We start from the raw sequence: 17,250 nt of genomic DNA, 5'->3' as shown, positions 1-17,250 counted from the left end.
AAATAACTTTTGCTTTGAAAATGTGATTGCCCAATTGAGTTATAGTGAGTCATGTGTCATTACAATATGCAAAAGATTGGTTAATATTTCTCGATAACATAATGGAAATCTCAATCTTTAGCTTCAATTTATGATTTAGAAGATTTGATGCAACAATTCTATTTAAAAACTTAGGAATATGGACAACATCTGGTGTATCAACATTTTTAATTACTGAACATGGGGCACCAAAACTTAAGTAAGTTATTGTTTCACTAGGAATCAATGTCATAATATGTTCATTCAACTCATTGCCATATCCAATATCCAACACCCAATCTACAAATTATTTCAATTGAGTAACATCTTCATTGAAAGACCCTAATTGAAGCCTCATATTTTTTGTTAAAGTGAGAACTTTACATAAAGACTAAAAATATGATGAATTAATGCTAACTAATATGAACAACTTCTTGTCTTCTTGCCACCAATATAATTGAACTGATTTTTTTTTTTGCGTGAATTCGATATAATTGAACTTAATCCAACCATTGTCTTTCAAATGATAATGATTTAAGATATTTTGCATTTCATGTGTAAAATAACCATTGTTACGAAATTTGAGCAAAACAATTTCAATTGTTGTACCAACTTTATCAATGAAATGAACCTTAGTTGGAAGGTTTTTTTTCAATGGTTGATAAAAGTGATATAGAATTTGAACAAAATCCTATTAGAACAAATACAAAAAAATAATATTATTTTCATTTTAGTATGATTAGATAAAAATAAATAAATCAAATTATTATGCCACCAAAATATAAAACAACTTACAGACTATGCAAGGACATGTAAATAAAACTTGGTGTATATTTTTCCTTTATAAGAAGCTTTATTAGTTGTCATCACAAAATTTTGAATCAGAAATTAGAAAATCAAGAAATCAATTTAAACTCCAATTTATGAATCATATATTAATGTAATGTAGTTTTATGTAAATGTATATAGAGAGAGAGAGAAATCTAAGGAAAATGATGCAACCACAAATTTTTAACAAAGTATTATTTTGTTCCATTTATTGTGCATGATTAATCATTTGTGTGAGTTTTGAAATGAGCAATCATAGTTGAATCCCTTCAACATCGCACCTATGTAAACATAACAAAGTTTATGAATTTGGAATGTTTTATTATTGTTTTATGTGAGTTTTGATGCATTTAAAAAAAAACAAATCTTATTTAAACTTATTTATTTTTGTTTATCAAGAATTTTTACACATTCTTTTTTTGATTTGTTTATCATCTTAAGAACTTCTTGTTTTCCTAATTATTTTAGTTAAGCAAAAATTCATTGTAATATCTCTTTTTTATATTGAATGATACCTGATAACAAAGACATTTTCAATAAGTGGTTCAATTCCTTTTCTGCTAATTTAGATCCATCTAAGGTATTATAATTGTCTTATATCAATTGAAGTGTGTGTACTTTTATATGCTTTTCAATTATAATCTTAACATATTTTTAATTTTATTTAGAACGGAATTCATATTAGTAAAAATTTCAATGAATATTGGGGAGACAAGTTGTTACTTAGAAAAGCGTACACAATGGATTCAAATGGAAATATATGAGTGTCATGTGTATATTTAAAGGACCATAAATAATAATATAAAATAATGTCATGTAGGCCATTAACGGTGGATTTAGAAAGAAAAGACCAAAATACTAGATGGAAAAAAAATTAGGGGACAAAGACTAGTCTCCAAAAAGTTAAAAGATCAAAAGCATAAAACTTGAAACGTTTGAGGACTAAAAACAAAATTTACTCTACATAAACATATTTTAAATAGCAATAGAATTTTATAAAGAAGACAACTTTATCCATATATGTGTTTCTAGAATATTGATTTTATAATTTAGAAAAATTTAAAAGATAAAAACTATTTCTATGATAATTACAATTTAATAAAATATAATATTTGATTTTAGATCATATTTCTTTAATTACCAAAAAAAAAAGGATTAGATTTCTTTATTGAATAAAAAATGGATTTTTTAAATGGAAATGCACAATAACTTATGAATTATTCAATTTGGAAAAGAATTATGGGGACAACGTCCCCTCCCCTCTAACGTGAATTCGTCCATAGTAGCAAGTGCAAGTATGGGCATATAAGTACCCAAGGTAAGGGGTGGAGATTGAAATTGCTATTTTTGTGGGTATGAGAGTGAGTACATGCATTTTTAAAAAATGGGGATATAAGAATGAATATTATAATATCTTACCTAGACTTACTCATTATGATCCCTATTTGATGGATCATATATTACAGTAAGTCAGTAACGATGGTTTATAAAATATATCATGTGTCCTTTTATTTTTACTAAAGGCTTAATACCCAATTGGGTCATCAACTTTTATTAAAGTGTTCAATTGGATCCCCATGTTTTAAAAACTATTGTTAAGTCAAAAGACATTTATGTCTTAAAGACGAATCATCACTCCTAATTATTTTGATTAAATGCAAACAAATACAAATGATAAAAGTTGTGTCTAATGTATCATGTTTTGTATCTCTACGTCTATATTTTTATACGATACATCCATAAGACGATCTGCATAGCATTTATGAAGTATATATAAGACCTTCATTTAATACTGTGTCTAAGATTCTTTCATGCAGAAAATATTCTTCTAGGACCTGTCAAAGTCCTATGAAGAATAAATGGATTCCACAATCTAGAAGCATTTATCCTCATCAAAAGGCGTGCTCTGCTGGTGCATACCTGTTATGATGAAAGAAGAGACTTTCTTGCTAAAATACAAGACATGCTAGCCTATCAGCATGAACTTTGCATGAAGAAGGTTTAATGCAAGTATTAAATACTCCAATGGACTCAAGACTTCAAATGAAGAATAGAGTGAAGAATCCAACCATTGTGAGACAACAGATTCTTAAAGATGAAAGCTATAAATAGACAAAGCTTTGAAGAAACAAAATAAAAATTATCTTGCACAAACATATTATTTCTTGTAAAGCTTTCTATAAATCTTTGTATAAATATTAAGCATTCAAAACACCTTGCAAACCTTGAGAGAAAATACTAAAGTGTTGAGTGATATATCCTTCTATAAGACTATCACATATTAGTCATTGTGCAAACTTCTAACAAATCTTGTTGATTTGTTTAGAGCTAGCAGTGACTTAGTAGGACAAAGAATGTTGGGTTAAAGTCAAGCTTGGGGTAGAGCTTGCATGTGTAAGAGCCAAAAGTGGTAGTGGAAAATACTAGTAACTTTGCTAAGTCAGTGGAAACTTGATAGGTTGTAATAAATTGGATGTAGTATTGGATTTGAGATGATCTAGTATAATTTCATGTATGCTTCCTTTTATTGTTTTAACTGACAAATGGTTTGAATCTGTTTTTAGATCTTATTTAATGTTTTGATTTACTAAGAGATTGTTTTTCTCATCGTCTGATAAAGTATGTATCAAAATCTTCTTTACGTGTTTTTAGGTTTATCTACATTAGATGATAAGCATGTTTTCAGTCTTAGAAAAAGTTTTAAATTTATAAAAACAATTTAACCTCCCTTTTGTGCTATTTCCTTCTACAACTATAATTAGATCCTCAAAATTTTAAAAATGCATTAATGTTGTCCTTTCTATCAATTTGGGTTAATGTCATTAAGAAAGTGTTTTTGTCTCTATTTCTTCTCCTTTTAATGGCGTTAGTCTAAATTGGCATAAATGGTTACTTAAAAGGACTCAATTGAACACTTTTATAAAACTTAAGGACCAAATTGAGTATCAAACATTTACAAAACAATGAAAGAGAAGCTAAAAAAATAATGAGTTAGTCTATTAAGCAATCAATGTTTTGTAACTTTTGGGTCTGACTTGTATATAAAAATCAATGTTTTAGAATTAGATTGTGGGCCCATTTAAACAAGTCTATAAAATATTGGTAAAAGAAATAATTATTTAACTTACATAAAAATAATATGATATTATAAAAAATATATAAAATAAGTTTCATTACTAAAAGATATTTAAAAAGTATTTATGGTATGATATGGATTAAAAGATAGAGCAAAACTAATCTCGAGTTATGTTTGTTGAATTTTATAAAAAATAGTTTAAAACTTATATCTATCATAAATTTTATTGATTTATAATGTAATTTTTTTGTATTAACAATATATAAAACTTAAACTAAAAAATTAAAAGTGATATTTTTTTTAATAAAAGATTTTTTTGTTAACTTATTTTCATTTTCATTATAATTTTCAATGTAATTTTACCTATTTTTTTAATAAAAAGTTAATCAATATTTTCTTTCTTAATGAATGAATGTTAGTCCTTAGTTGTAGACAAACATTATTTAAAAGGGAAAAGAATAAATATCATTTTTGATCCATTATATTTTAGTGTTAGTTGGTTTTATTTTAATTCTTTACATTTTTGAAAGTTTGATTTTGATACTTTTTTTCATTTTTCGTCAAAAATGTTAGTGTTTGGTCAATGTTTTAAAATTTAAAATAATTAATTGAACATAGTGGTGATTAAACATAAAATATTGAATTAATTTATTATACAATGTGGTATATTACTAAATTACATAAGATATAAAAGTTCTATGTTAAACGATTGTGGTTATTACTATATTAAAAACATATGACATGTTTTAGCTCTCATTATCGAAAATTAATTATTTTAGAATTTAAAAGTTAATAGAATAGAAACATTTAAAATGAAAAATGAAAGAAAATACCAAAATAGAACTTTGTAAAATATAAAAGATCAAAATGAAACAACATTGAAACCTAATGGACCAAAAGTGACATTTAGGGAGTGTTTGCTACAAAAAAAATATTTTCTCGAGAATCTTAAGTTGGGAATGTTAGTTTCCAATAATGGTTTGATTTTTTTAAAATAACATTCCCAAAAGCAATGTTTCCCGAGAATTTTTCAGGCCGAGTTTCACACGAAAATATTTCCATGGGAAGGGAAGGTGGAAATCTAAGTTTTTCGAGTTAAATAAAACAAGTTTAATTACGTTTAAAATATTATGTTATTCTATTTAAACTTTTTAATGAGGTAAATAATTAAAGATTGTGATAAATATACTATTTTACTTTTATATTCCTAGAAAACTTATATGATCATATGTTGATTGTTGGACGATGGACGATGGAGATAGGATGGACGACAATATTGGTTGTCTAATATAATACTCATGTCTTTTGTATTAGTCGATCATCTAATCTTTTATAATCTGGTGAAATGTTTAGTCTAGTGGTTCATTAACATAGGTTGTGTTGTAACTATAATTGTTTTATGTTTTTTGTTGTATCTGTTTCCGATTAGACAATTATTAGCTGTCTCTTTTATAAGGAGCTTTGTATTTTGGGTTCAATGAGCTTGAGGACACTTTAACCCCCTACATTGTAAAGTGTGTTATTCCTAATAAACTTAATAATTTGTGTGATATCCCGTCTCCTTCTATCATTTGAAAAATTCCACATTTGTTTCGTGGTGGGTCTAGGTCATCAAAGGTAAATCATTCTGTTTGTTATTTGATCATGTTGCATCTTCAAGATTCTATTAAGAAGATGGTCAACACAATCAAGATTGAGAAATTCACAGTGAAGAATAGTTGCAACTTTTGGTGCATCAAGATGCAAGCCTTGTTGAAAGAACAAGGCATTTGGGCACCTCTCTCTGGTCAACCATAGAAGATTGATAAGTCAATGCTTGAGTTACAAGAAGAAAAGATGTATTTGATATTTACTAATTCTCTTATCTCTGTTTGATGAGGTTATTTACGAAGTTTTTGAAGAACTGTCTGTTGTTGGGCTTTGGCTGAAATTTAAGAAACTCTTCATGACAAAATCAATTTCCAACAAGTTGCTTCTAAAACAACGTTTGTTTGGTCTCCAAATGAGTGAAGGTACACTACTGAAGGAACACCTTGATGAGCTAAACTTTGTTCTGATGGAGCTACGTAACATTGATGTCAAGATCGAAGATGAAGACCTGATAATGATTTGATTAGCCTTTTTCCCTCCCTCCTACGAGAATTTTGTGAGTTTTCTTAGTGTAGACAATGACTCCATTACACTTGAAGAAGTCAAGTCTAGTCTCTATTCTAGAGAGTTTCTAGTAAAGACGTTTGGGAATGGTGATGAAGTCTTTGCATCTGGATTATCAATGATTGATTCTACTAAAAGACAGAAGATGAAGAAAGACAAAGGTGGCAAGAAGAGCAAAATTGATCCTAAGGACATATGTAACTACTGCAAAAAGTTGAGTCACTAAAAAAGAGACTATCCAAAGAAAGTAAAGAAAGATTTTATTGTTGTTTTTGTTCATAATGATTCATCATCGGAAAACAATTTAGTTTTGGTTGCTGGTAAACAACTACGACAACACTTTAAACAATAGGTATTGGACTCAAGTTTTTCTTATAATATGTGTCCATACAGGCATTAGTTTGTAACATATGAGAAAATGTTTGGTGGTAACGTTCTCATAGGTAATGATGCTCCTTGCAAGTTTATTGGTATAGGTTCTGTAAAATCAAAATGCATGATGGTGTTGTTAGAACCTTAATTGAAGTTCGTCATGTTCCAAAGCTTAAGAAAAATCTTGTATCTGTGGGTGCAATGGATTCAAAAGAACAAAGAAAGGAAATTCGTACATTGTTTCCCGACAGAAAAACTGTTCGATAATATTTTGCGATTAATCCGCGATGCTAATAAGCAAATGTACTGAGTCGCACAAGTAATATAAAACGGTAAGAACCGAGTATCGAATCACAGGGAGCTTGTTTCATTCATAAAATATATGTCCAATGAGCAAACATTTGTATAAAGCAAGTAAATATTAAAAGAAATTTTTATATGAAAATCTACTTAACTACAAACTAAAATATCTATAAATTGAGAAGTAAAACAATCAAGTGAAAGCGTTGGGTTATTCTACTGAACTTACTTTGATGTTGCTAAATATTTTTTTCTATTTAACATTGTCTTAGTGTTCTTTTGCTGAAAATAAATTACCCAAACCAAGATTCCTCGAGTGAATGGGCCTAACTCTATCTAAACTTCGTCCTTGATCCCTCAACAAACTTAGTCTAAATGAGTCACATTAAGATTACAGCATAATAGAAACTAAATCACTGCACTCCGTCCCCAGACATACAGTTCTCTAGCTTGCTCTATCAAGTTCTAAGGCTTTAAAGCACTTCCCAGTACTAAAAATCCTAACTATGCATACAAATGGGTGATCAAGCCACAAGCATACAGAAATAAGCATAGATAGAAGTAATGAACACATAAAAGTAACTTTAAATAGATGGTAAGAGAGTATTACATCAAAGGTTCGGCAGAACTCCCCAACAAGAGATTTAACCTTCCATTACAAGTTAGCAACTTTCAGCACAAATGATAGATTTTGAGGAAAGACTAAGGCTACAAATGGTTAGGGATGTCTCCTCCAACCTCTAGAACCCTAAAATCACTCCTCTAACCTAAACTCTCTTGAAGGCTGGTGTTTTGTCACTCTAGCTTCTTCTCTTACTCTGTTTTCCAACTCCTCTCTCTATTTTACGTCAACTTTAGTGTTTTAAAGGCTCCTTGACGTTTTAGATTATGAAGACTCGCTTAGCGAGAATGGCTCGCTAAGCATGAGTTAGTGAAATCTGGCTTAGCGAGCTGAGCGCGTTGAGCGCGAGAAGGGACAAATGACTCTTTGGACGAGTTGGCGGCACGCTGAGCGCGAGCATATGTGACTGATCCTCTTCTAGGATTTCCCAACAAGCTAAGCGAGCTGAGTGTCTCGCTTAGCAGACATCACTCGCTAAGCGCATATGGCTCGCTTAGCGAGACACTAGCTGCTTGAACCTCCTTCTTTTGGCCTAAAACTGAACTTGATTCACATTAATTCACAAAATTGGGAGTATCTACTGAGTAAAACCAAAACAAACATAAAAATATGTACAACTCCTACAAAAAGAACCATAAATTGAGGGAAAGATGCTAATTTGATGAAACTATTCAATGTAAAAGTTATTCGTAACTAACGACCAACATATATCATTTAAGGGTCCATTGTGACAGGTTTTATCTTTGTTGTTTCACAATCTGGAAGTCATCCATCCAATGGCTTGTCTGATACTTCTTTGTGGCATCTATGTCTAGGCCATTTAAGTGAAAAAGGTCTAGATATTTTGAGCAAGTGAGGCTTACTTGAAAATCACAAGGTGAAACCTCTTCAGTTTTGTGAGCACTACATCTATTGGAAGAAACATCATATGAAGTTTCCAAAGGTTATGCACACAACAAAGGCCATGTTGGACTACATCCATTCTGATTGTTGGGGGTCGTTGAAAGTTCCATCATTGTAAGGGGCAAGGTATTTCTTCTTCATCATCGACGATTAATCCAAGATGACATAGGTATTCATGAAGTATAAATTTGAAGTTTTCAAAATTTCCTAGCATTGGAAAATTCTTATGAAGAATCAGACAAGAAAGATAGTAAAGTGGCTTAGGACTAACAATGGCTTGAAATTTTGTTCTATTGAATTCAATGAATTTTGTAGAGATGAAGGCAAAGCAAGGCAACATATTGTATGCTATACTCTACACCAAAACGGAGTAGTTGAAATAATGAACAAAACCTTGTTGGAAAAGGCCAAATGCATGTTATCTAATTCAAGCTTGAATAAGAGTTTCTGAACTGAGGTTGTCAACATATCATGTTATCTCGTGAATTGCTCACCATCCACTACCATAGACTTTAAGACCTCTATTGAGGTATGGTCTAACAAACCAATTGAATACTCAATATTGAAGGTGTTTGGATGTCTGACATACTATCATGTAAGTGAAAGTAAGCTGGAGCCCATAGCCAAGAAGTGATTCTTTATGGGCTATGAAGATGGAGTCAAAGGATTCTAAGTTTGGTCTCCATTTGAAAGAAAGGTCATTATGAGTATAGATATCGTCTTTGAAAAATTCTCTATGATGCATTCTAAATCTGATGAAGATTTGGGAAAAGCAGAGGATGTTACTAAGTATGTGGAGTTAGAGAGTTCCACAATCAGAAACATTAATGATAAAAAACAGTTTAAAACACCTTATGAGACTAATCATGATCTTTAAATGCACCATCAACGTTAGAATACAACGTTAGTTTAGGGGACTGACTGGATGAGTCAAAACAGTCTGAGGCATCCTAAAACCACAACAACCAGAAAGTCTCAAAGGCAAATCAAAGCTCCTAAAAGATGACTTTGATATAGTGTCTTATGCACTACATGTAGTAGAAGATATCGATTCAATCAAACTGTCCATTTATCAAGAAGCAATTTCCTATTCTAAAGCCAAGGAATGGACAATGGCTATGTGTAAAGAGATGAAATCCCTTTAGAAGAACCAGGCTTGGGATTTAGTTTAGCTACTTGAAGGCAGACGAGTAATGGGGTACAAGTAGATCTTCAAGAAGAAATATGGATCTTCTGTTGAAGAAGTCGTTTGTTATAAAGCACATTTGGTATCTAAAGGCTACAGTTAGAAGAAAGGATTGAACTACATTGATATACTCTCTTCAAAAGTTTGACACACCTCTATACATGTTTTATTAGCCCTAGTGACAACTCTGGACATGGAGTTAGAGCAACTCAATGTCAAAACTGCCTTTCTCCATGGAAGACCGGAGGAAGACATTTTGATATAACAACCTGAAGGTTTTGAGGTGGAAGGAAATGAATGTTTTGTCTATAGATTGAAAATGTCTCTTTGTGGGATGAAGCAATAACCAAGGCAGTTATACAAGAGATTCGATGAGTTCATTATCTCTCATGGGTACATTAGAAGTCCCTATGACTCGTGTTTATCATAAAAAAATGGAAGATCTATCTACTGCTTTTATGTGGACAACATGTTCATAGCATCTCAAAATTTGTTGGTAATTCAAAGGTTGAAGTCACTACTTAATGGTGAACTTTAGATGAAGGACATGTGAGCTATTAGAAAGATTATGGGCATGGAGATCAAGAGGGATCAAGTCTAAAAGAAGATCTTTTTGTGTTAGAAAGAATACATTTTGAAAGTGTTTAATCATTTTGGGATGGCATTCACAAAATCAGTATGTTTTCCTCTAACACCGTCCATTCGTCTATCTGAACTCAATACTACTCGATCAAAATTAGAGAAGGAATACATGTTTTGTTCCTTATGCAAGTGTTGTAAGTTGTCTCATATATGTTATGGTATGCACTAGAATGGACCTAATACAAGCAGTTAATGTTGTGAGTGAGTATATGGGTAATCCTAGGAAGGAACATTGGCAACCTGTGAAATGTATATTCAAGTACCTTAAGGGTACAACTAATATTGGACTCGTTTACCATGATGGCGCATCTTGTGCTCTCGCTGGTTACTCAATTTCTAACTATGCACATATTTGGATGCAAGGAGATATGCTATTGGGTACGTGTTCATGATTGACAACTCTCTTGTTCGTTAGAAGACAACACTTCAACCTACAATGACTTTATCCACTATAGATGTAGAGTACATGGCTTTGGCAAAAGTAACAAATGAAGGGATGTGATAGAAGGATTTGATTAGCAGTCTTGGGTTTCTACATGAAAATGCTATCATTTTCTGCAACAGTCTGAGTGCAATCTGCTTAGCCAATGATCAAGTCCATCATGAGAAGATTAAGCACATTGACATTAAATATCACTTCATCCGTATTGAGAAGAGGATCAAAATCTAGAAAGTTGATACAAGGGATAATCCAATTGATATTCATGAAACCTGTTCCAAGTAGCAAGTTCATGCACTGTCTGAATTTACTTAACGTAGATTGTTGGAAATGAATTGAGTTGCTTGTAATTCAGAAATGTTATTGAACTAAGGTGGAGATTGTTGGTTGTTGAACGATGGATGATAAAGATAGGGTGGATGATAACATTGGTCGTCTAGTTCAGTACTTTTGTCTTATGTATTAGTCGTCCAATCTTTTATAATTTAGTGGAGTGTCCACTCACATAGAAGGGAGTGTCCAATCTGGTGTATTGTAACGGTAATTGTTTTATGTTTTTATGTTGTAACCATTTTCAGTTAGACAATTACTTGTTGTTTCCTTTATAAGGGAACTTTGTATTTTGGATTTAGTGAGCTTTTTTTGTTTGTTTGTTGAGTTGTGGTTGAGTGAGCTTAAGAGCGTTTTGAATCCCTTCATTGTAAATTTTATTATTCATAATAAACTTAATTTGTATGAACCCTAAATCTAACATATTTATTTAAGGTAACATCAAAAAAATAATTTAATTAGTTAAAAAATAAAAAATAAAAGAAATAAAACATGGAAAAAAATAAATATTAACCCAAAATTATGGGTTTTCTATAATACAAGAATTAAAATTACAAATTTTTTTAAAATATGATAATCAAATATTTATATTTTAAAACAAGAGGATTAAAATTATAATTTTTTTAAAATAAAAAATCAAAATTATAAATTAAATAAAATAGAAATAACAAAATTATATTTGAAACGAATATTTATTATAACAAACAAATTAGTCATTGTTCAACGTTAAAAAAATTTCTTGGACCAAAGGCTTGGGAAATTAAAAAGACAAATTGGCTGCTGGTGGCGAAAGAATCTACTATAAAAGAAGAGAAAAGCATGATTACAAGTTCATTGCACGCAGTTCCTGGAAAGTAGCAAAGTAAAGCTCTCTTGGTTTTGGGAACCGAAACCTAAGAAAAACGCAGAATCTGTTTCGGAAAGCGAAGGAGGCATGGCATTTGAGTCCAACGAAGTTGCAGCCACAACGCTCCAAGCCATATGCTACAAGCGCGGTTCCCTCCAGCTTCTCGATCAGGTCTTCTCTCCATTTCCCCTTTCCCTTCGCCGATTTTTCGCATGCAAAACCATTTTGCGTTTTCAACTTCTTTTAAATTTCAAAGCGTGACTTAATTAGTGATAGGAATGTTACCGTACGGATGCTGACAACCATGCATTTCGTTTCGGTTTTGTTTTGATCTTTACCTTCTGCAGAGAAAGCTCCCTCTGGAGACAGTTTACTTGGAAATTCGGGATTCAACGGATGGCTGGTAAGATATTATTCTAGTTGAATTTGAAGGGAGAAAGAAACTTGTTTGTGCCATCGCTGATGCTTTGTTTGAGTTGTAAAGGGAGTAATAATGTGATTATTGCATTTACAGGTTGTAATTAAGTGCTTATTTTGTGAAAAAAGCTTGTTTGGATAAGTCTCAATGTGAATTTGTTGAAATAAACTAAAGAAGGAAAACAAGGCTTATAGGAGGGTAAGGTTTAGGCAAACACCTATTTAAGGGCTTGTATGTTAAGATGAACTCGAATACGTTCAATAAAAGTTCTTCCAAATGTTCCCTCTCCGGGCACGGCTTGTTTGATTTATTGTGTGTTTGGATACGTGTCCCCAACCCAAGTCTCACTGCTCTTTCCATGTTAGATTTGACTATTTGAGAAAAAAACGTTTAAGCTGCTCTTTGTAGCTTCTGCTTGACGTGGATTGCTTGTTGGCAATTGTGTTACCAAACATGCATTTAAAGTCTGGTAGAATTGATTTTGATAGAATCAGTTTTTAAATTGTTGAATGCAGTTGGGATGTGTGCCAAATTAATTTTACTGCATGTTTGGATGTGGATACAGAGTACTTGATGTGGTGGAAGCTTGGTACATTAGCTTCTGTCAGTTCTGTGTCTTATTTCACTTTTTTTACATAAATTTTGACTAGAGACTTGAATTTTTTTATGTTGAATCAAACACACTAGTATTAATCATAGATCTTATACTGAAATGTGTCTCATGGTGAGAGAATTGGTTCTTGTAGTTTGCTACATGGGCACGTAGTCAATCTACCTGACTTGGTTTTCTGCTGCCTTGAATTTTGCTGGATCACTATAGATAACTTTTTAAGAGGTCAATTGTCATGTTACCATAGTAACAGATTTGAAAGAGCCTCTAGAATTTGGATTATGATCTTAATTTTTTCAGTTAGTGGATTCAAATATTTAAATGTTAATAACCTTCTCAGGAATGCCATACGGGAAATGGTGGTCCGGGGAGCACCTGCTATTGCAATTGCAGCGGCACTCTCTTTGGCTGTGGAGGTGTTCAATTTAGATTTTAATGGGTCAGCTACTGATGCTGTATCCTTGCTGCAGAAGAAATTAGAATATCTTGTCACAAGGTATTTCCGATTCTCTGCATTTCTAAGACAGCAGTCTACTTATTTTGATTAATATAAGTATGTCATTGCCTAGTACATAGCATTTGGCATATTGAAGTCTTTTTTTAAGAAGTTGATGTGGTTGTTGTGAAGTTCCTTTCAAGTTTCAAGCATAATGATTCCTTTCTTAATACTGCAGTCGGCCAACTGCAGTGAACCTATCAGATGCTGCGACAAAACTCAAAGAAGTGATATCAAATGCTGCTGCTACCACTTCAGAGGGAAGGAGTGTTTTCCAAGTATATCTAAAATTTACAATTAAGGAATTCTTGCCAATAAAGGAACATACATTTTTTTTTACACTTTTTACTCCTATTTTTGGTTTGGCGATTTGAAGCTGAATCTACTGGATTACTTCATAGGTGTATATAGATGCTGCTGAAGTTATGCTTGAGGATGATGTTGCGTCAAATAGAGCTATTGGTTCTTATGGAGCTAGTATTATTCAACAACAAACAGAGAAACAAAAGCTTTCTGTTTTGACTCATTGCAACACTGGAAGGTGCCTGTTACAGTACCATCCCTTATTATTATAGTACAAGGTCTTATTATATTTTTTATTCCCTGAAATTTGGGGTGAATCCAGTTTTGGTCTCCCAAATCTAAAAGAGAAAAAAAATCAGTTTAGTCCTTCAAATTTGAAAAAATAAGTTATTACTTGTTTGACAAATGAAGTGATGAGGTGTTTGGACTCACTTGTACTTGTATTTGATTAATACTCAGTCTAGCCACAGCTGGATATGGTACTGCTCTGGGTGTCATCCGTGCACTTCATAGTGCCGGAGTTCTAAAAAGGGCTTATTGCACAGAAACACGCCCATTTAATCAAGTGAGTGCACTTTTCCCTAGTATATTCAAAATTTAGGTATACCCAGAGCTCTTTTAAGAGAATATGCATCCTCTAAGTTATATTTAAATAGGATGATCTGTATAAGTTGTTTTATGTTTTATTATTTGACAACTAGGATTAATGGCATGACTTGAGAACATAACTGAACCATAATGATGTATTTACCTTTTGGTTTCTATCCATCTTCAAAGTTTCTATATGTAGCATGGATCTCTGAACAAGAGCACTCAACTAACAGATATTCTTCAATCTGTATCTTAGTGATAGTTGTAGTTTATCAAATTATTATATTTGAGCTTAGGTTGTCAGCCTAGTCATCTGTCGTTCATTTAAAAAGGGAAAAGATGAGGAAAAAAAATGGGGCCCATTAAACCAAAATACTAATTTTCATTACCAGAGTCAGAAATATTGCAGGTGATGATCTTGCTGATTACAGTGGTCCTGTATTTTTATGTGTTTTTTTTGGACAGGGGCAGTGGATTGATGACATGATAGCTGAAGATTGTAGTAGTTTTGACTTTTGAGAATGCATATCTAACCTTTATTAATGTAGCCATGTAGGCTATCTGTGTTAAGAATGACATTTCCATTGACTGCACACTATGAAATCAAAGTTAGATTGATTTGGAGGTTTTTGCTTACCAATCATAATGTTTAATTGCAGGGATCTAGACTTACTGCCTTTGAGTTGGTGCATGAAAAAATACCAGGAACTCTTATTGCCGATTCTGCTGTGAAGTCTATATGGCAGGACATGTGGATGCTGTTGTTGTTGGGGCAGATCGGGTTGCATCAAATGGTACTTTGAGTTACAATGAAAATAAGCTATAATTTGCTTGAGCATGAAAGCTATAATCAGATTCGTCTTCCTCTATATGACATTGCAGGTGACACAGCCAACAAAATTGGAACCTACAGCGTTGCCTTGTCCGCTAAGTTTCATAATGTACCTTTTTATGTGGCTGCACCCCTAACTTCCATTGATCTATCACTTTCTTCTGGACAAGAAATTGTCATTGAGGAGAGGTCTCCCAAGGAATTGCTGAACACACATGGAGGACTTGGAGAGCAGATTGCTGCCTCAGGAATTTCTGTGTGGAACCCAGCTTTTGATGTTACTCCTGCTAATCTAATATCGGGGATCATCACTGAGAAGGTCTTTCACTCTTTCTTAGCCCTTCCCTCCTTGACTTGCATAATTTGTATGGGGTTCAGTTGCATTTTGTTCTCTAACCATTTCATGTTCTTTGAGCAGGGTGTCATTACGAAGACATCTGCTGGTGATGCATTTGACATCAAAGCCTTCGTACAGAAAACAGGTTAAGGTAGAGTGAGATTTTTATCACACGTTACAACATTGTAGGCTTGAAAAGTATTGGAGTGGTAGGGTTCTTTAAGAGCCTCTTTGGTACGCAAGTTAGATAAGACTTATTAACTTTGAGACCTAATTGTATAAGATGATAACATCAATATATTATGCAATGTTTGGTATGGCATGGAAAAATATATTATATTGCATGAGATAATTATGTCATATGTGTAGTGATCCATTGTATAAACATTAGATATGATAAAAATTGACACCTTGTACAAAAATACTTTATTTTTTTTACTTAAAAATGTTGTACAGTCATATAATTTTTGGAGAAATAAAAGTTCTGGAATCTTCTTTTAGACTTAAAATCACTATTTTCATTCCTAACTGTATAATTTGTTATTTACGTATATGAAGCTTTAGTAGTAACTATTTGGATGCACTTCTAATTTAGTTGTTACAATTGCTATAAAGGTCAACAATAATTACTTTTGGATGCACTTCCGATTTAATTGTTGCAAAAGCCTTTTAGCATTAGCAATAACCATTTTTTAAAGGATTTTTCAATGTTTTTTTCCCTAAAAATAACTTTGGTGGCGACTCTCCTTTTAACATATTTTTTGCAATCCCAGTTGTTACAGATATGAGAGTAGACAGGATAAATTCTAATCGTATCCAACCTCTAGTGCATACAAATATAAATTATGTCAAATGAAAAAGTACTCTTTTGTTAAAATTATATATGATTTTCTAAAAAGTATTTTTTAGTTTAATTTTTACGAATTACTAGAAAATATAAAATATATAAAATTTCAAATCCCCTGACACCTGCTCCTACTCTTGTCATTGTGATCACCTTGCCTTCCTCCTTGCCACAACATTTAATGTCATCGTTGTTATTGTAATCATTTTATTATTATTATTATTATTGTTATCATTATCATCATCTTGATCTTTATTTTTTTCATTATTATCATTATTATAATTATTGTCATCACAACTATTAACACACAGGGTGTTAGTGAGGGTTATAGTAACGACAATAACAATAATGAGTATAATGATAATAGTGATAACAACTTTAACAAGTGATGATAACAATGTTATGGCGATGATAAAGGTGTTAGTAATGATAGATGTGACAACAATGGTAATGATAACAAGTAGGGATGAGAATAGGCCAGACCAGCCTACAGGGGCCTACGGCCTGACCTACATAAAGTCTGGCCTGAACTGGCCTATTTAATTAAAAGCCTAGACTCAAGCTTTTTTAAAAGTCTATTAAATTAAATAGACCAAGCTTAAACTTATTAAAAAGCCTTATAAGCCTGATAGGCTGACATATATATATATATATATATATATATATATATATATATATATATATATGATATTATTTTTTAGGTACAATTATTTTTTTAAAAACTATCAGACTTTGATTACCTTCATAACTTTTATTCCTATAATTAAGTAAAAATGTAATTACAATTTAGGTATGAGTTATGTGTCCTTTTATATTCCTTATTATTTTTATTGACTTTCCTTTTTCTTTAACTTTCCTATTACGTTCCTACTTCATCCATAATAATATTAAATGTGAAGAAGGCTTTTAAAAAGGCTACCAGGTCTTTTAAAAAGGCCAGGCCGAGCCAAAATAAAAAGTCTTTGATAGGCTATACGCCAAGCTCAAGCCTCAAAGATTCATCGTAGGCTAGACTCAGGCCTTTCAAAGTCTGGCCTGACCTGGCCTATTCCCACCCCTAATAACAAGAGATATATCTAGAGTTTTTTTAGTGGGGACAATA

The 17,250-nt window shown here is 32.0% G+C and overlaps 1 protein-coding gene across 1 annotated transcript; it reads left to right on the top strand.

Annotated features, from left to right (window-relative positions):
• Nucleotides 1–11,703: 11,703 nt before the first annotated feature.
• On the top strand, nt 11,704–15,664 carry LOC100799311 (methylthioribose-1-phosphate isomerase-like). Its single transcript, NM_001365138.1, is given in 10 exon segments — nt 11,704–11,888; nt 12,065–12,120; nt 13,086–13,241; nt 13,420–13,519; nt 13,643–13,782; nt 14,004–14,109; nt 14,795–14,875; nt 14,878–14,929; nt 15,018–15,286; nt 15,386–15,664. Coding segments are annotated over 10 exon segments (1,113 nt in total). The 5' UTR covers nt 11,704–11,804; the 3' UTR covers nt 15,455–15,664.
• Nucleotides 15,665–17,250: the final 1,586 nt, after the last annotated feature.

This window comes from Glycine max, chromosome 9 (genome assembly GCF_000004515.6).
Source record: "Glycine max cultivar Williams 82 chromosome 9, Glycine_max_v4.0, whole genome shotgun sequence".
In the NCBI taxonomy this organism is placed as follows: Eukaryota; Viridiplantae; Streptophyta; class Magnoliopsida; order Fabales; family Fabaceae; genus Glycine; species Glycine max.
This window is presented reverse-complemented; position numbering and strand designations above follow the sequence as displayed.